Source organism: Enoplosus armatus, chromosome 10 (assembly GCF_043641665.1).
Source record: "Enoplosus armatus isolate fEnoArm2 chromosome 10, fEnoArm2.hap1, whole genome shotgun sequence".
In the NCBI taxonomy this organism is placed as follows: Eukaryota; Metazoa; Chordata; class Actinopteri; order Centrarchiformes; family Enoplosidae; genus Enoplosus; species Enoplosus armatus.
Window position 1 is genome coordinate 14,794,191 of NC_092189.1, and position 20,542 is coordinate 14,814,732.

Below are 20,542 nucleotides of genomic sequence, written 5' to 3' on the forward strand. Positions count from 1 at the left end.
TCCTTAGCAAACATTTCCACATCAGTTGCCCTCTCGCCAGGCACACCGACATGGCAGCTCAGTCTCCAGTGGTGACATCGAAGTGAAATATGACAGTCAGCCCTGCTCAGATGATGCACCCAGTCAGTCAAACGATATAGCCAATGCTGAAGGAGGCTCTTCCTGGGCTTACAGTCCGAGCTAATAGCAGATAGGAGGACAAGGCGTGCTATGACGTGCTTATGTTATCTAAAAATGTAATTCCTCTGTTTTCTGATGCCTCTTGTGGTACTGCGTTTATGTTTTCCTGCAGAATGTGGGATGAGAGACGCAGTCAGTGGTGCTGCTCTGATCCCCCTGGCTCTCATTGGCCTCTCGTAGGCCACGCTGCAGTCCAATCAATACCTACTCAATTACCATGCACCCAACATCTCATTCACGCTGTGGCCCCTGTGCCGGAGGGAAGAGGGAAGGAGAGAGGCAAGGTGAGAGACGAAGTGACAGATGGATGAACACATGACAGTGAGAGATGTTTTACTTGCAGACGCCGTCGAAACTCAATGTTGCATTCTTTGTCAGGGACAAAGGCGGAATAACGAGATGTAATAAAGAAAATCCTACAGCGGTAAAGGTCAACTGCTTCCTTCTCTCCCGCTACAACGCCGGCTGAATTCAGGCATTCATTACAATAAGGCAGCCACGAGGAAATTAATTAGTTCACCCATAAAATGGCCCCATTAAAGCTCAAAGTTTTCTGAGTTGATGGCTATGATTGAGCATTGTGACTGTGTCGCAACCCCCCACCCCCCATGCCCAAACCCTCCCAATGCACACCACAGACGCACATTCATGAAACCATAATTAATAGCCCGTCACAGCTGTCAGCAGCGCTCCCTCCTCATCTTTATGTAATATTACAAAAGCATGCTCTGGCTTACCTCTCTGTCATGCTGAGCAGCTCCAAATGAGAGCTGGCTAGTTTGACCTTCACAAGTGCAGCCACAGAGGGAAAAGTACTTAGTGTAACGAATATTCATAACAGTGTTGCTCGAGAAGGCCTTCTACAAGTCTGCTGACAATCGCTCGGGTTTGAACATGACGTTAGTGTCTGTGTGTGTGTGTGATCTATTCATTGATTTTCCAAAAAGTTCAACACTATTCTTTGCTATGGTGCTGTACACGTATGTAAAGCAACATTGTGAGTGATGCCTCAGTGTTATCTCTCTGATTGAGTCATCCCTGCCTTTTGAATGTTGCTGCTAATGAGCGGGTGACAGCACTACAGGTGCCCCCCCCCCAACCATTGCCACAGTCAACTGCTGCGCTCAAGTCCGCTGTTGCAAAAATATAAATGGTGAATAATGATTATCATCTTTTAATCCGGATACATTGTTATGAGCTAATTTACATCAGTCGCTGCTCTCACGATCACACAGTCAACACCAGGAGGCTCAATCACGAGTAAGTAACAGCTAAGTTACCAATTGTGCTGTTGTGGCGAGGCTCCGTAATGAAGAAAGCCTGTCATGTGTGAGTGTCATCAGTATGCTTCACATAATCCCGCCCCCACTGCTTCCTCTACATCAGAGGTCACTGCAGCATGTTACCTCACAGCTCTTGACTAGTTGCTACCCCTTGTTGCTAAGCTGAGAGAGCTGCTAAGCTTGTTCCTCTCTGGTGTTTCGGATCCTGCGCTGAGTACCGGTGACAGTGCACAACCGCACACAACCGAGTGCTGCCATTTTGATGCTTTCACCACTGTCACGTTGCCTCCTCAGTCAACAGGGGTGTATTATTCAGCTGTCATTATGGAGAGAAGTGAATTCTTTAGATTAATTTATGTGAATTCATCTTCATTTTTTGGGGGGGGATGTGTGCTGTGTGATGATGTGAAGATGCTGATGGTGTTGCTGAGGTAACAGTCTTATTTTGACATGACAAGATGAGACATTTCACTATACAAACAGCCAATGACAGGTTAGGAAAGCATCCAGGAATTATCTATATGATTTCAGAATATTTACATCTTTATTGAGACCACTAGTATCAGTTCTGGACAAAGCAAGGAGCAACTATAAGAGGCAGGAAATGGAGGAGTGCATGAGTGAGTTAGAAATTAACGACGCAATGTAATGGATTTCTGTTTTTTCATTAAAGTTGTCCCTATCCTGTTGAACACAGTCCAGATTGTAAAGCCCTCTGAGGCATTTGCGTTTTGTGATTTTGGGCAATATAAATAAAATGGACTTGAATATATCAGAACTCATTGAGAAACTGCTACAGTTTTCTAAACTACTGTCGCAATTGCATATCACTTTACATCTCAGCCTCTTGAAATTCTATAAAATATCACATTTCCAACCTGTATTCATAAAGCAAACCTCGCTGTATTAAAGCAATAGTTTGACATTATGGGAAATCAGCTTATCCGCTTCAGAGAGTTAGTTGAGAGGATTGATACCACAGCCAGTTAGCTTAGCTTAGCATAAAGACTGGAAACAGGGGAAAACAGTTAGCCTGGTTCAGTCCAAAGGTAACCTTTAGCCTATCAGCACCTCTAAAGCTCACTAATGAAAATATTATATCTTGTTTGTTTAGTCTGTACAAAAAACAAATTTACATACATTTTCAATTTTACGAGGGGTTATGTTGGCGTTCTTGGCTGGCAGCAGTTGCCAGGCAACCAGCAGAGACTCCAGGAAGATACTGCTCCTAGCGAGGAAATAGTATGACATAACCATAACATGGTTAATTTTTTTGTTGTTGTAAGAATTAAACAAACAAGATACAACGTTAAAACTAATGAGCTTTAGAGATGCTGGTAAGTTTGTTTTGTAAATGTACAGAGCCAGGCTAGCTGGTTCCCACCGTTTCTAGTCTTTGTGTTAAGCTAAGCTAACCTGCTGCGGGTGGTAGCTTTATATTTACCGGACAGATATGAGAGTGGTATCAACCTTCTCATCTAACTCTCTGCCAGAAAGCGAATTTCCCAAAATGTCGAACTATTCCTTCAAAATGATGTTGAGCTGCCTCCGTTCGTCTCTCCTTACATCCCAAACTTATTGACTACAGGAACTCTCTGAAAAGCATCTCACTGCAGCTAAAAGGGATCCACATAAAAATTAACAATCTGAAACAAGTTACTACCAGAAAACACGACGGATGGTCCACAATGCTCTGTACTTCTTCAATGAGAGCTCTCTGCTCTGTTTCACTTTGCTCTGATGCACTTTTGTCACCTCCATTTTCCTCATTCCTTTCCTGAGCACCCCAGAACACAATCTTCTGCGCCGCAATTAGACCCTTCCAATTTTAGACTTATTCGTTTCTTTTAATTGGGAACATTGGACTGTGATTCTGCTTCATGAACCCAGTGATGTAACAAACACTCTCCCCTAAGGCCACGATGATCCTTAAACCCATCTGATGCATTTCACTGCAAAAAAAAAAAGAGGATATTTTTCTATCATTTCCTTGAAAGGCCTTTTACACCACGAGCCTTCACTTCACAATCAAATTCATAGTTTTCTGTTTCTTTAAATATTATATTTTGGACTAGAACAAATGGAAACCGCGGCCCCTCAACTGGTACTGGTTCACAAATCAAAATCATGAGACAGCGATAAAACTACTGACAGCAAATACAGACTACTTAAAGCTCCACTGTAAAAATACTACAGTGAAAATAACAAGGCTAACTCTGACCCAAAGCCCAATGAAAGCCATTCGTCCCCTCCCTCTCAGGGGGGCTCAGCCTGTCTCTCCACACAGCAGCAGAGATCCTCCTGTCATGGTTGAGGTTTCATGCTGTTCTATAAGCTCCACTCGGGAACGCCCACATATTCACATATCTCCATTCACTACTCGTGCCAGAGTTTTTGGCTCACAATAAGTGTAGGTGTTGAAAGTGATGAAGAATTACAGTAAGTAGGACAACGGGCGAGGCAACAGAAACAAGAGCTGTGCCTCCAGTTTCCCTGTGATAGTTATGAATACATGAGCACATTTATCCATATGCTGATGTATTTAGCGCCAAACAGCAGAGGGAGAAACAGGGCATTGTTTTAAACGTTTGTAGCACTTTGGTGATTGCCAAATCAATCTGCCTCCTGTCGAGGGTCCAGATTTGCCCTTCTTTTCTGCCCACCTCGGGTTGTGTTCAGGCACGACACACAGTCCCCTAAAGAACGCGTCTCCGCAGAGATTAGAGCTGCCACCTTATTGGACCGGAGAGACGACACAAAACGCTCATCTGAAAACACTCAAAGCTTTAAGGCTGGGACGCTTTTAACAGAGGTTCCTGTGATGAAACGCAGTGTACCAGCTGGCTGTCAAAGCAAACCAGCTCTGTTGGACAGAATATATGGACTCCAGCCATAAAAATACAACGTGAATGCAGTCAGATAAACAGCATTCATGTCTGTTTCAGAATGTATCAATATAAAATGAATTAAACCGAACATCCTGAGACATGAAGGTCCTGATAGATATCTGCAATGCTGAAACAATTTTTTTCTGTTTATTTATCGATTAGGCGATTGACAGAATCATTTGTTGGTTCAAACTCCTCACATGTGAGGATTTGCTGCTTGTCTCTGTTTCATCATTGTCAATTCAATATCTTTCAGTTTCTTTTCAGGCATTTTCACAAAAAATAGCTCATATATTAATCCATAATGGAAATAATTAGGGCTAACTAATAATTCTTTTCATTATGGGTTATTCTGATGGTTATTTTCCTGATTAATCGATTAATTGTTTTGTCTATAAAATCTCAGTCAATAGTTTAAAACAAATCACAATTTCCCAAAGCCCAGTTTGTTTGAACAGCTTGGTTTGTCCGACCAACAGTCCAAAACACATGTTCTGTTTACCATCATGTAGAACTAAGAAAACCAGCAAATATTCACATTTGAGAAGTTGGACCCAGTGAATATTTTGGCATTTTTGCTTAAAACTCAAACAACTCGATTATCAAAATTGTTGCAGATTCATTCTCTGTGGATCGGTTCATTCATTTCAGTTCTAAAAAAAAATCAATCATTAGTTGCAGCATTCATCCAGCATTTGTGAGTGTGAGCCGTTCAGAAGCTACAAAATCATTTTTGTGAATTTGAAATATGATGAACCGTCCTTCACCCTCAATGCTTCTTTAAACTCTGCAAATTTGTTAGCAGAGCAGCTCCTTGATAATGAAATCAACACGCTTATAAGTGTTGAGATTAGTTTCAAACAATATCATGTGATTAAAAAAGTTTCAAGGAGAATTTGTCTGCACTGTTAACAATCAAAGTTGGTTATCACTTAGCAAAAACTGTTCCACAGGGTCAAAACTGGCTTAACATTTTATCACATAATCAAATGTAATGGATGCTTTGAGGTGTAGAAATGACTGCAATATGCAAAAAAACCCCAGAAAAAATGATTTGATTTCCTCTTTGCGTCTTCTGAAAGACACACCTCACTACTGAATATCTGAAGCTTCAAAATACCTTTAGATTTTTATTTGAACCTGGTTACACCACACATTACTGCAGTAAGAAGGACAGGCCTTCTCTCTTCAGCCTCCTAAGATCTTTAATAAGATCGCTAATTTTCTTGAATTCTAGGTGCATGGACTGACGTTGCATCATTCCTCTCATTCAGACCCCCCCCTCCCCTCCCTCATTTCTGCCTGCTGAGATATTCTAGTGAGCATATGCAGGGCTTGGATTTGGCTGATTACATAATTGGAAATTTTAATGGTGAATATTAATCCACAATGGCCCATATTGGGTTTTATAAGCAGGCTGATCAGGATCTGCGGGCTCTCAGTAAGCAGCGACGGTCTACGGACAATGAAGCTCTGAGCTGGAAGAGCTCTTTATATTACACAAGTGGCATGGCTGACACAGCAGAGCACCACTACAGCGTTCAATAACGCTGTTCACCTACAGCACATTTTAGAAGGCATTTGTAGTTGCTGTCGTCATCTGAAGATAAATTTTTCTATGTATAAATAGAGAAATTGTTCCTTGACTCAAGCTCGTGTGTCAGTGCGGCAATCAAAAAAAAAGCTCTTGGAAATCCAGAAGACTTCGGCCGCCTGCGTATCAACATTGCAGTCTGTGGGTAATTAGCTAGCTGAGCAGCAAAGCTACTGTGCAGCTCTGACTGAGCCTGCACCATGGCAACACACAGGGCTGTGTCTGAGCACATGCTCTTATCTGCCCCCCCCCTCTTCTTTCCTTTCCTTTCCTCTTCCTCACTGGCTTCTCTCATCCCTTTCTTTACGCCACACCTCTCATTTCTTCACCTCTTTCTCCCCCTTCCCCTCCCTCTCTCTCTGCCCTTCTCCTCCTTTACCCCCCCCCTTACATCCCCTCCTCTCTTGCATCATCACAGCCCAAACTGACAACTGAAAAGACACTCACACTCACTGGTTCACATTCAGGGGAGGGCTCTGCGTTGCTGCTTTCCTCGACATTCAGAACACAGGACTGAGCATTTTTATGACATGTGGCAATCGATATGAACCAATCAGAGGGCTCCATGTATACAACCAAATCTCCTAAAATCTACATCACATACATAAGGCTAATTTGAAAGTGCAAATGAGCATTTCTTTAGGAAATGCTAATGCTAACTGGATTACATCTTTTTTGTTTAACAACACAACATCAAAATGTGTGTATTTAATGTATCTGCAAGCTGTTCACTGCCAGGGCAAAATGTACATATTGAACAATCTGCAAAATGTTCACTGTCAACATACTGTATTCTTTATTGTTTTCCCTACAATATCCACTCTCATGTCTGTGTGCTGAATATGAAGCTAGATGCAGGAGGAGGTTAACTTAAAGACTGGAACGAGGGGGAAACGGTAAGTCTAGCTCTACTCATATGTGAAAAAAATGTTCCTACCAGCATGGATTAAACAAGCTTAATGTATGAGTGCTAATTAGCGAGCTTTTTTCTTTTTTTTTTTTGCCTTCTTTTAGATCAGGCGAGCTGTTTCCACTTGCTTCCAGTCTTTATGCTAAACAAAGCTGACTGTCTTCTCATGGCTTCATATCTATCATATCTATGACGTGCAGATATGTGAGTGGTATCAAACATCTCATCAACTCTTGTCAAGAAAGCAAATATACATATTTCCCAAAATGTCAGACTATTCCTTTAACATTTTGAGAGTTATGTTTAGGTAACCTAAGCACTTGGTTAAGGTTATGAAAAGATATTTAACCAAAATGGCAGTGTTTTCCTAATCTTAACCAGGTGTTTCACTCTGTGTTCATCCAAGACATCCTCCCTATGACTGGAATGGAAATAATAATGACCAAAAAAGGAAATAATGTTTCCTCCAAAAGGTATTTCCCAACCTAATGACACTGTACAATGCTGCTAAGCTTGTACTTTCTGTCTTCAAAATATCAATACACCTGTCACATGGATCACTCCATGGCATTTATTTATAAGGTTTAATGGCATTTAAACCTTCATCTGTGTGATCATGAAGAAATATTAGTTTAACTGTTACAGTACCAATCTAGTCTGGTGTGGAAGAAAAGGTGTCTTGCAGCTAGCAAGAATTTACGAATCTTCTCCTCTATATGCTGAAGCAGACATGACACTGACATTTCATAATAATGTGTCCCGATTTATTTCCAGCTGCTATATAAAGCACATTAAAACACAAATGTCTGCTTTGTTCTTTCCTCACATGTCTCAGCTTGTGGGACTTCAGCTTAAAGGCAACTCTATCTGTCACTTCAACAGTGACAGATAGAGTTACCTTTTAAACCGCTGTTTACGATAACAAAAAATAATCCTATAATATGTCTAAAAAAGTAATTGTAGTTTACAGCATCTGTGTCAAGTTTTGTTTTCTTTTTCCAATGAACATTTGGGCAATTCTTCCAAGTAAAGGTTTCACAGCAGCGGGAGAGAAGGGAGAGCAGTTTTCCCATTCAGTGAGTATAAAGAAAAGCATGTTTGTGGGGTATAATCTGTAGAATCAGGTATTGGGAATGGAAAAGGGCCCAAATGCAAACTTCTTATTAGAGAGTATTGATATCACATTCTGTCAAATGCCTCGTGAGAACCAACAGACACCACAATCTACACCTATTACGGTGATTCCTGAAGCGACAACAAAACAGGTTTGAATTAATAAAATAATACAATACAGACTCAGCAAATAATTAATATTAGTGCAAAGCTGGACCAGTTTAACAAATGTGCAAATGATATTGTATTCTCAAGAAAGACTGATATGATAGCTTGTGTCATACTGTACTTAATGGGTGTGATTAGTGAATTTATTTATCTTTTTAAACACAAGTTAAATTTGACTGAAACTGTCCTTGCTTTGACATCTGCCCATTGGCTAAGTACCTAACTTGTGCTATATTTTTAATCAACTGGGAAAATTCACTTCATACAACCTCAGAACAGAGATGCAATTTCAAATCTTCCTTAGATTTCTAATTACACATTTACCCCAAAACATCCAACATAAGCACCAACACATACATAACATAAAGATAATAGTACCAGCCATGAATGAAGTTTTAATTAATACAGTACAGAAGTAAGTGAAGTGGCTGCCAGCTGAAAGGTTGGACCACCGCCTGCTAACCATGTGCTATATGCTGACACTAACAGGAAACGCAGCTTGTAAAAAACTCTCTTTGAATTTATAGTGAACATTTTCTCCAACAAGAAATTAAGAGTTTAAAAAGCTAATAGCATGTCACTACCATTGCCATATGTGTCCTGCTGGTGATTTGGAGAATTACTGTACCATTAAGAGGCTGTGTGTTTATTTGACTGACAGGTGGCTCATCCATCCATGTCCACATTGCTCTACAGTTTCAGCTACATAATCTATACAAGTAAAGGCAGTAAATGTTGTGAGGAGCAATTTTGGATTTGGCTTGTACTGGGAAAGGTTGTGTTACATTGTGAAGAAATATTAACAAAAATGCACAGTCACACAGAGGGAAACAAAGAGCAATAAATCCATAAAAGCAATTTCAAGGCAGAGATGTACTCAACAGTGTAATAAGATGTATGATATTAAGCTGGGATTGCTTGAATTGTTTATATCCGTAACAGGGTGAGGGCATGCTCTCTCTTTATCTCTCTCTCCTTCTCTGAGATCGAGATGTGTGCTTCTGTCTTTCCAAACTCAGTGAGGAGATGGGAGTCGATTTTCACTAATAGAAAATAATGACCGATGATAAACAGAGGGACATGTTTTAGGTCGTCTGTGGTTTTGTGCACATACAACAGACATACGTCTGGAAAATGTTAGCTGTACTCTCATCTTATCAGCTCAGTGGGGGGAGAACAGGAAGTCCATGTGAGCCAAACATATGTTGTCACAATATACTATTTGTCTATACTGTTCACATACCAAGAAGCTGCAAACATAAAATGCCCCCTATAGGCCCTAGTGGAGGAGGAAAATGTCTTTTTAACAACAACAGTACAAATGGATATCAGCTCAAAATCAGCTGGTTGTTTCTTCACGTGTAACCACACTGCAATGAGGCAAGAATCACATACAAGTTTTCCTAATTTTTGCCCAAATTTTAACTGTGACAAAACATTTACTGAAGAGAGGTTTAATATAATGACATTAAGGTAATCTACAGCTAAATTTGGGGTTCGTCTTGCGCTTATCTTAAAACAAATCACCATGAATGTCATCAATCCAGTTTATGTACACACAAATACGTCCAGACCTGCCCAAATTCATTATTAAAATGATTTATGCTAACCAATATGGACCATAAATGAAAACAAGATGTTTAGCCACCTTAGACTGCAACTAGACCTATATAAAAAGAATAAAAACCATGAACAATTTATGAGTCACTGAAGCATTTTTTTTCACAACCTGGTCCTTATTCCTATTGGTTAGGATAACATATCATTGTTGTATGTATTGGTTGTGTGTATCTATGTTTTTACGAAATATATAAAAAAATATTTGATTAGATAATTTGGGTAAAAGAGAGAAAATTGTGGGATTGCTCGTGCTGGTTTTACACTGCGAGAAAAACTTTGAATGTAAGATCTAGACTGCAACACACAAATTGTGTATTAGAGTAGAAGACTGAAATGTTAAAGGCGGCTTGGTTAAGAGTTTGATCCGATTTTGGCATGTGGTCAAGATCTCCATCATACATAAACTGAAATCATGTTTACCTCAAATATGCAATTAGTTACCAGAGATCCTACTGCTGTATTACGACAAACAATTCTTACCAAACTCAGTCAGCTTTAAACAATGAGCGACGTATCGGTGTAGATGTTGTATTCCTGCAAGCACTGCTTGTGCATAACATATTAAACTACACTAATCATACTGACGCACAGCTCTGGAGTTGTTTGCTGCTGCAGTATCCTCTCTGAATACTGCTCTACACCCGAAAATGAAGCCTTTGATTCGTACTATGTATGAAAAAAGAAAGAGCGGAGGAGGAGAAGGGCAGTGGAAGACGGGGGGTGGGGGGCTGATAGAAATGAAGAACACTGAAAAACAACACACACACACCCACACACACACACACACACAAATGAGAGGCCAGACCAAATGGCTGAAGGGCTGCTTGGATAATGCATTAGACAGAGATGGCACTCAGAGCAGCTACACATGGTAAGAAATGCACTGCTTCGCCAAATGTCCTCCACACACACACACACACACACACACACACACACATGTTCCCCCGAAAATGGTACAAAGAACAACAAATATTCTGTTTTCTGTGTGATGATTTACCCCCCAAAATGTGAACGTTCACTAATCAGAGCTCAAAAGATTCCCTGCACATCTTGATGTTTGGCAAGACTTGAACTACCTGTGTTCTAACTGTCTAATACTAATATTCTTTGGTAGTTTTTAGTGCTGACACTCGGGTATCAAAACATTTCAAATCAAGAGGCCTTTTTCATAAGCACAGGTGTTGCTAATAACATTAATGATGGCTCTGTTGTATTCAAGTGTACCAGTAAGCCACGACTGTCTGACAGTGAGCCAGCATGAACGACACCAGGACCCAAAAATGTAAGCTTACAGCTAAATGGAATTCAGCCATCATTAATGTTATTAGCAACACCTGTGCTTTTCCTACTGTGACATGTCAAAATGTCTGCTATGAAAAGGGGTTAGCTAGCTAGCATCTAATGCGGCTATGTTGTCCGAGAATATGACATGTAGGTAAGAACTAATTTATGTAAATGTGCTCTGAATATACCGTTAATTCTCAAATAACAGCCGATATTCAAACAGTCAAGTCTTAAATAATAGCACCACAAAATAATAAAGGCTGGTCAAAAAACTTTTGAGGAGGTGTGAAATTACCTGTACTTTGATAGCTCACATGGTAAATTCAGCATAATGTACATTTCCACAGCACTAACGCCAACAGATTACCTCTCTCTTCTCTAACAGAAATGCTCTCTTCATTCATTCATTCATTCCAATCGTTTCTACTCTGTCATAAATTATCAAGCCATGTTAAATTACTATACAAGAAAGTCAACACTTCCTGCAGATGTTTCAAATTAAAAGCCCACCTAGAATGGGGAGAGATTATGCCCTTTGCGCCACAGGAAGGCTCTTAATGTGAAACATCTGAGCAGGAAGTGTTGGGTTCCATTGACAATATCTTAAAAGCAATTTAAACACAACAAAATGGAAGTGACTGGAAGTAATTAGTGAATGAAAACAGTATTTCTGTTAGTGAAGAGGGGTGGGCATGACATGGCTATATCGCTGTACTGATGGAATTAGTGATGTGGAAATGTACATAATGCTGAATTTATCAGGAAGACAGCTAAACGAAAATACAATAAGATGTACTTATACAGGGAATAATTATAAATGAAGACTTCTCAATAAAGGTATGCACTATTGGAACGCAATTATTAGTTATTTGTGCTCATTATTCAGCAGATAGCTCCTGTTTCTTTGGTACTGCAACTACTACTGTGTACCTTATTTTTTCATTTTTAAGTGTTACCAAAATATCAGCTGATATGATGGTTGAATAAAAGCAATAAAAGCACAAGCACTGTTGAAAGCACCCACACACCCCCACAAAAATGAAGAGGAGTCAGAAGGCTTAGGGACTAGCTCTTCTCTGATATTGATTGGATATACACATATTCCATGGCAGCATGTGGGTGATGGAGCTGGTGTACTGTACTTTGCTGAGAACTCCAGCACATTCTTGCTAAAACGAGTCTGAAAAAAAGCTTTCATATCTGTACATCCAGCCTATCACACACTGACGTCTGATTCTTTTAATTGACGGCAACAGTGATATAGCATTTAACATCTCATTCCATCAGAGGCCCGGTGTCCCTCCCGCTTCTCTCTCTCTCTAACAGGAAATCTGACGCTTCCATCGCTGAATCAGGAGTCCACTCTGCCCTGCACAGCACAGTCACATTTCTAGGCCAGTCGCTACTGTGATCAGCAAAAAAAAACCTAAATAAAACAAAGCAGGCAAGCAAACAAACAAACAGCAATCCCCTCCCTTCTCCTTTCTTCTCTCCTCTCCTCCCCTGGCTGGCAGCGAGAGCCAGAGAGGGGAACAGGCGAGCTGATACGGGGCTGAGCCCTGGCAGGGCCTCTGACAATGACCATATGGATCACAGGGGCATGGCAGCCTCGGCTTCCAGCAGGACACACACCTCCACACACACGATCTGCAGCTTCAGGCGACTGCACCTGTAAACTCTGCTAAAGCCTATACATACATCACTTAGCTGTAGCCAAACTGCAGTAATGAGAAAACCACTTGATGGGCATTAAATCTGCGTTGGCAAAGGGCATAATACATTCCTGTGAATCCTGCATTTCACACAGGACCTCCATGTTGAAACAATAAGAGCATATTCAGTCTGTGGACGCGATGCAAAGGTAAAGAACAACAGAGCGACTGAGTGGAGGCTTTTAAGAGGAGTGTAGGAGGTGGGATTCAGCACAGCTCAGGGTCCTGGGTCACAGCTACAGCAGCTCCCCATCACAGATCAAACTCTTCAGCTCCAATAATGGTGGCTCGGTCGTCAAAGTCTCCCCTGCACGCTTACGTCAACGTCTGACTGGCCTTTTCTCAAGCGCTCCGTCCCTGCCCCCTCTTACAGCGTATAAAAAGCAAACTTTTGTCAAAGTGCACATAAATATTGCAGTGCACCTTGTCTCCCTTGTTTCGTAGTGCATTTGCCATGATTCACCATCCTCTCTTTACCCCCATATTTTCATAGGTAAGGAGCACTTTGTTTTTGGGTAAAGGTCTGTGTCGGGCATTGGTGGGTGTGCTTGTACAGTACTGTGTGTGTGTGTGTGTGTGTGTGTGTGTGTGTGTGTGTGTGTGTGTGGGAGAGAGACAGGCAAGCGCAAAAGTGAAGATATGATGTAGGAGGATTGCTAGCAGACAACTGAAATTAAATGATGTGCTCTGAATTTGTATGAGATCAGTAAAATGAAATGTTGGCATCTGAATCATAATTTTTGTAGCATTTTGAAAAGCTGAAATTCAGTGTAATTGAAAAATGGTTCAAATTTAGTGTTTTATGCCGTTCAAATTTACAAACACCAAAGCATTGAGTGCAAAGACATTACATGACTGGCTGAACTAAACATCGACGTTGCAACAAATTTCCTTCTCTTTCACATGCGTATCGAAACATATTGAATTAACCAACAAGTTCATATTTGTCCTTTTGCGATATTATGTACAAGTGAGCAAGCTAGGGTGACAAACTAAATGTCAAAAACACTGATAAGAACCAGTAGCTGCTGGTCCATAAAGTCCTTCTACCCAAATGCGCCAAAGTAAAAGCTTTGTGCAACTAATTGTGGATTTGGACTCCTGAAAAATGCAAATCTGTATCACATATAACAAACATTTTGAAGCTATTATATATTATGTTTTCCTTGTACAAAACCTGGTAGCTCTTCAACATGCTTGAAAGTTGTCGAAGCTCATTAAGATCATGGGGAAACTACACTGAACTGGATCTTAATGCCTGAATCCTTTCTGTGCAGGAAACAGGTCACACACGAGAGTAAAAGGTTGTGGAACAAATTTTTCCCAAATCCACTTCTGGTCTGACGACTGCAGCTGTTCTACATCCTGACTGGAACAACTTGAGTTCATAAAACTCCTGTAGAGTTGTTCACGTTGTTACCATCAGTGCTCACTGTGCTAAAATAGTTTAAAATTGCTGTGCACAGTTTGAAACAACTCTTACATGAAATGGCAAAAAATCTGTCATAATACCTTGCAGTAGTTTTAAGCACAGAGGTACATTTAAAGCTGCACTGCGTAAGATTATCAATGTAAAAACACACAAAAGTTGTTGAGGAGAAGAGCATCTCCTACTACCTAAGTAAGATTTGATTAATTGTGGTGTTGGTTGAGAACTTTTTTTTTGTGACAACTCACAACATTTTGCATCTCCTATTGTTTTAGCATCCTTTGGACTGAAGCAATCAATGTCTGTCTAGATGGTTAAACACGAGTATACGGTGTGCAGTTTACTGATATCACATCACATGGTTTCTTGGTGCTTCACAGATTTGCGCCTCCCTGGTGACATATATGTAAGTTTGTGGCTCCAAATGGGTGAGGCAGATGCAATAATGCACACAGAAAAACTCATAATACATTTGGAGCACCACATCATAAAGTCGCAGAGGGCCAGAACTGTAACATCTAACAGCAACAGTACCACTGCTCCAATAAAGAGGCCAAGTGGACAGAAATCTGAGGTCCACAAACTATCCCACACCTGGGATGTGGTCCTAATCTGCCAGGCATAAACAGACGTCATCATCTTGACACTACAAGACAGAAATATGACCAAATGGCAGCCGATGTAGAACGACGGAGCTTCACAGCCAAAACTGTCTATTAAGAAGAAAAAGCTCACAACAGAGCACTGCTTTCACAATGTCCTTTTTCCTCAAGGTCAAGGTTGCCTGGCCTTATGAGGAGTCCCCCTTGCTTTCTTTTTTTTTCTTAAGATATTTTTGGCTATTTTTGCCTTTATTGGACAGAGTGAGGTGTAGAGGCAGACAGGAAATGGGGAGAGAGAGGGGCATGACGTGCAACAAGGGTCACCGGCTGAAGTCAAACCAGCGACGTTGCAGTTCAATGGCGTTGGCTCTGTAACCACTCGGCTACCAAGGCGCTCCGAGGAGTCCTCCTTTCATGAGTACTGACAGTCAGGGAAGACGGAGTATTTATGTTGGATCATATTTTGGATCTGGCCGTCCTCACGGATCTGTGCCGCCTCTAGGTAAGCATCATCCATAACATCCACTACTGTACGTCTTATAGCTTTTCTCCATTCTTAATTTCCTTCTAACGCAGCTCTCACCTGTAAAAGTGAGGTTTACAGGTATTTATCCTGAACTAAACTGGGTTTTCGATCGACGTTCTCCCCTGTATTCCAACTTTACTCATCGCCATAAGGGCAACCTCAAGTTGGGGATCTGAGACTTGACACTTTTGTGCAGTAATTATGGGCCACATTGGACTGAATGTACAGGAACTGCACCTGCAGGTGTAATGAAAACGTCATATATCTTATGCCCTCATCATTCACACTAGATGTTTAAAGAAAATGCATGGATACGTTGAGTGCACTTTCATTCAGGTCACATCTTTCTTGCCTTTTTTTATTCTAAGACAAGCTCACAGATAAATCTCTCTTGATCTGATGAGAATATTCCAGGTTTTAGATGGAGCCTTTCAAGATCACAGTAGGGGATCCAGCTCAAGACATTTGGACATGGAGCACATGTAAATCCCATCCGTTAATACTCTCTGGGTTGCTGTTACAGGAATGGCGAATCAAATCCGACCGAACAAAATCTCATCAGACAGATGTACAAACCAATGACACCGATAAATCAATGTGACTGTAAAAGACACACACACACACACACACACACACACACACACACACACACACACACACACACACACACACACACACACACACACACACACACACACACACACACACACGTGCACAAACACTTCTGATCAAGGCCTGAATGCTTTCAAGTCGTAATCGCCTATGGGAGTGTTCCACATGGAACGCCCACCGTGCCCGTGCATTAATTTAAATCACCACTGCCACTACAGGGGCCTGTTATAAACAATGGGTCTGGCAAAGCGTTTTGGACCAAAATCTTGATGCTAATAAATAAAGTAAAATCCAATTAATATTTAAAGCTAATCATAGCCACAGAGCTGGAGAACACACAAAGACAGATTGGAGCCCGCGGGGGGAAGAGGGAGCTTTCTGACTGAAGCTCCCAGTAGACTGAGGTCTCTACTTTTCTCAGATTTAAATTCAAAAGCTCTTGTTTTAAAGAATGTTCTTATAATCCCAACTGGAATCATCCACAATTATCCAAGCAAGCTCTTGACAAAAGCAGCAACAATCGTAAATAGATGACAGAGGGGGGAAAAATGAATATGGCATCATTATGTCTTGGGGTGTCTAATGATTTCCTCACACATACATGAAATGTTCATGGCTACAGAAGCCATTTAAAAATGTCAATGATCCAGCTATAAAAAGCCAGCTCAGATAATTCTGAATGACTGTGCAAGGTTATTGCTTTTCATCGTGCTGGCATCCAAATACACGAGTTGTTATGAAAGCTATAAGATAATAGACATGTGTGGTTGGACGTGTGTGATTACTGCCCTGCTCTCCGGCTGTGTATAGGTAGTGGGGGGAGGGGTGGCGTTCACATTTCCCACCCAAGGATGAGCAACGGTGACTGAGGAGAGCTGGGAGGGTGGGGGTGGGTGTGCTTCTTCATCCATGCCGTGCTACAGTAACAGCCCGTTCATAGGAAGGGCAGCACATACTGGCCATTCACATGCCTGTTTTAAGAGATGGAGGGACAGATGCTTGTCCACAGTGTCAGGGCCTCGCTTGCTTTCTCTCTCTGACAGCACCACCAACTGCCTCCTCTTACATAACCCCCTCCCCCTCTCCAGGCCCACTGCCTGCCTTTATTGGCTTATTTCTCTCTTTTTCAACCTTAGCATTTTCACCCCACTGACTGCTGCCCCCCCCCCCCCCACCCCCAACATCCTCCATTGCTGATTTCATCCTCTTTCATTTCCAGCTCTTTTTGTTCCAATGTAGATTCTCCTGGACTGAAGCCATGAATGTCAGGTTGGATATTTTCTCTACAGAGTTTTTGTGTGGTGCACATTCGCATGATACAGCAAGGGAGCAAAGGATCCTTCGAAAGGACAGGACCAGATAGGATTCTACAGAGTGGTTTATCCTTTAATGGGGCTATTTCGAAAACATAAGATCCCTACATGAATCACGATGCAGTCCAAAAACATATTTCATCAAGCAGATACTAATTTGTTTCGTTGTATGTTGAATATTGAATAAATATTCTGGAAATGAGCAGTAGAAAAAAGATCAGGTGGTAATACTGATGGAGAGTAAAATCTCCATGTAAGCAATAAATGCTTACATAATCACATCTGCTGTGAGCTTTCAAATGTGTGAAACATGAAATAAGCCTGATTGGTCTGGATGCAGCTGATAAGAAAAGGGCTTGCAATAGATTTTAATGCAACACGAACCAAGAGAAAGTGTCAGTCTCTAAAAACCTGTCCTTGACTGTAGTAATCTGCTAATATCAGCCAGGTTGCGGCTCATATGTGGGCTCAGCTCAGGGGGATTTCTTCCACTCTGCCACTGAAATTTCAGCCTCCATTTTACCCCTGTGCTTCTTCTCACCTTCCTCCTTCCTGTTGCCTCACATTTTCTTGCCCAAAACGCGTTCAGACACAAACGGAGGAGTTACAAACAACGCAGCGGCTTCGCTTGCCGCAAATACGAGGCTACATAGACACATACTCATGCACAGCAAGAACCATTCCTTGAATCTCATGCTCAGCAAGCTACCCTTCCCCCACCCCAAGCTCACTCTCGTGCTCACATACATGCACCTTGCTTAATTAAAGACTGTGCTTCTGAAGCTGTCCTGACCTTTTATCAACTGTAATTTATAAATACGTGTAAATAAAGTGAGATAATAGAAACAAAATGGAGCGCATGTAAAGGAGGCGGTTTCATTCACACTGTGCAGCATGTATGACAGCGTTTAGACACACATTACTGCTGATTCTCTATTTTTCTGACAACACATTCATTATATTGTGAATCGTTTGAGCCAAAAGGCTTGTTAAAAAACCGAGGCCAAACAAGAATGGAACTGTTTTCAGAGATCGATTTCATCATCTCTTCCTCCACTGAGCTAATGAGACACAATCCTACAAAGCTGATCTCTGAGAAATCTATTTCTTACATCTCGTTTCTTACAAAGTCAGTCTGTAATGTCAGAGTTACCGGCTCCGGCTCCAGAGACTTAAAATAATTACAAACTGCATCTCTGTGTGCTGCTTCAATGAATGAAAATGCACCATTTTTTGGCCTATGGTAACTGCATCAGCGTAAGCCTTTGACGACATACACTAGGTGTGTTAAATCTATAAGCATTAGTCATCTGCATCAAAACCAAACATGAAGATCAGCTCCATGTGTGTGCAGTGGAACTGGATCAGTCCTGTTCTGTTCTCCTTACTCTGCTTCCAATAGAGGAACCACAGTCAACAAATGGGAAACTGGGGGCTTGAGATGAATACTAAATATGAATTCTCTTCCATAAACCGACAGGCTCAGCTGATACTTGATCGTGTCTGTTTTACTACAGCAGCGGCTCATCTGATCCCAGTCTCCCCTGCCAGGCCCCACAGGCCAGAGCTATCTAACAGCGTGAGGAAGATGAGTTACCTGGTCATACCACTCCCGGTTGGTACAGGTGCATTCGGGCCACCATCCTCCTTGTCCACTGGAGTTGTTGCCGTTTACTTTGGGGCCACCCTTGGATTGGCCCTTTGGGTTGGGGCCTCCAGGGCCCCCACCAGACATAATCTTGCCCTTACTTCTCCCCAAAGTGCCCCCTCCTCCTCCCATGCTTCCACCTCCCCCTGAGGCTGGAGGGGGTAAGGTCTGGCCTCCCCCGTACCCAGGCGGGTATCCATAGGACTCGGCCTGCCAGTCTCCTCCATACGACGGGGCGTCCATTCTACGCAGGGCAGCCATACGGGTCACCTCATAACATTCTGGGCACTTGCAGCAGTGGTGGTGTTTGTGCATGCTGGCTGTGCTGGCTGGGCTGACGCTGAGCTGAGCGGCGTGGCACTCTGTCTCTGCTGCCTCCTCAGATCTCACACAGCACGCTGTGATCGGCTCACAGAGCGCTAATGCCGACGGAAATAACACTAATCACAGGAATTTCTACAGATTTTCCCTTTTCGTCAAATCCTGTCACTCTCCGCTTTATTCCTCTCAGATGTAGAAAAAAAAAAAGATCGAGAGGGACGGGAAGCAGCAACAGGAAAACAAAAATACAAAATGGGCACGTAGTCTTTGTCCTCTTGACGTAGAAGATCAAAGGAAATATTCAAAATATTGTATACGACCACACAATCAGAGACCAGCCCCGATGATAGAAATTTCCTCTTGCTTCTCTTGGTTCACAGTGATGCTCATATAAATTCATAGATATATATATATTCTTTTGTTCATATATCATATATATTTACACACACAAATACATATAAAAATATTAATATAAACAGACAAGCACAAATACAGATATGTACAGGGATAAATGTATATATATAAATATCTATATGCGTGTGTACAAATATATATATAGATATATAAACAATATGTATAAATAAATGATATCCGCAGATGAAAATCTTCCTCTGTTAATTCTTGGTATCTTCCCGTTCTGTCAAAATCTCACGTTTTTCCTCCTGCGTTGAAAAGCGTTGTCTTTCTCTCTCTCTGTCTCTTTTCTCAGCCTGCAGAGAGGAGCTGAGCACTGGATCGCCTCTCAGCCAGCTTGCCCTAGATGTGGATTATTCAGAGGGATGCGAGCAAGCAAGAGGGAGATGGAGAGCGAGAGAGAGCGAGAGAGAGAGAGAGAGAGAGGCAGGGAGGGAGGGGGGTAGAGAGAGATACGTAGCAGCATCCCTCTAGCACCTCAGCCCTGACAGCCACAGCCAATCAACTGGCAGCACTGCCATCAGCAGCAGCAGCACCAACAGGACTGAGCGCTTCACTAGCTGCTCTTAAAGGGGCCGCAACATCTAAACCTCACTGCTGCCTGCCTGGGGTGAAAAGGTACTTGCTTCACAAATCAAGGCACAATAAAAAGCCTTGCGTCTGTCTATTTTCTCAGTAACAAAGGTCAGGAAGTCATGGGCTGCAATCTGCCAATGCCGACCCTCGACCCTGATCCACTAATTGTGAGTCTGATCCACGTTTTTCATCAGACCAATGCAGCCAAAATCCAACTTCCAGTGAGCACCCCTGTCCCTCCGACTGGTCACTGGTCACCTCCACAGTCATCTCTAGTTCAAGCTGCAGACTTAGCAGCTTTCTTGTGCTAGTGATTGGCAACCTCAGGCTCTGTGTCACAGCGCGCATC

The 20,542-nt window shown here is 41.9% G+C and overlaps 1 protein-coding gene across 4 annotated transcripts in view; it reads right to left on the bottom strand.

Moving 5' to 3' along the window:
* The window catches only part of dlg3 (discs, large homolog 3 (Drosophila)), a 76,059-nt gene that overhangs the window by 36,405 nt on the left and 19,112 nt on the right, over positions 1-20,542 (bottom strand). For 2 of the 4 annotated variants that reach the window (XM_070913526.1, XM_070913527.1), the window contains exon 1: positions 18,832-19,197. The exons of the other annotated variants lie outside the window; for them this stretch is intronic. In XM_070913526.1, coding sequence (XP_070769627.1) covers positions 18,832-19,197 — 366 coding nt within the window. Of the gene's footprint in view, positions 1-18,831; positions 19,198-20,542 lie in introns of those variants that run through there. 4 annotated transcript variants of the gene reach the window in all.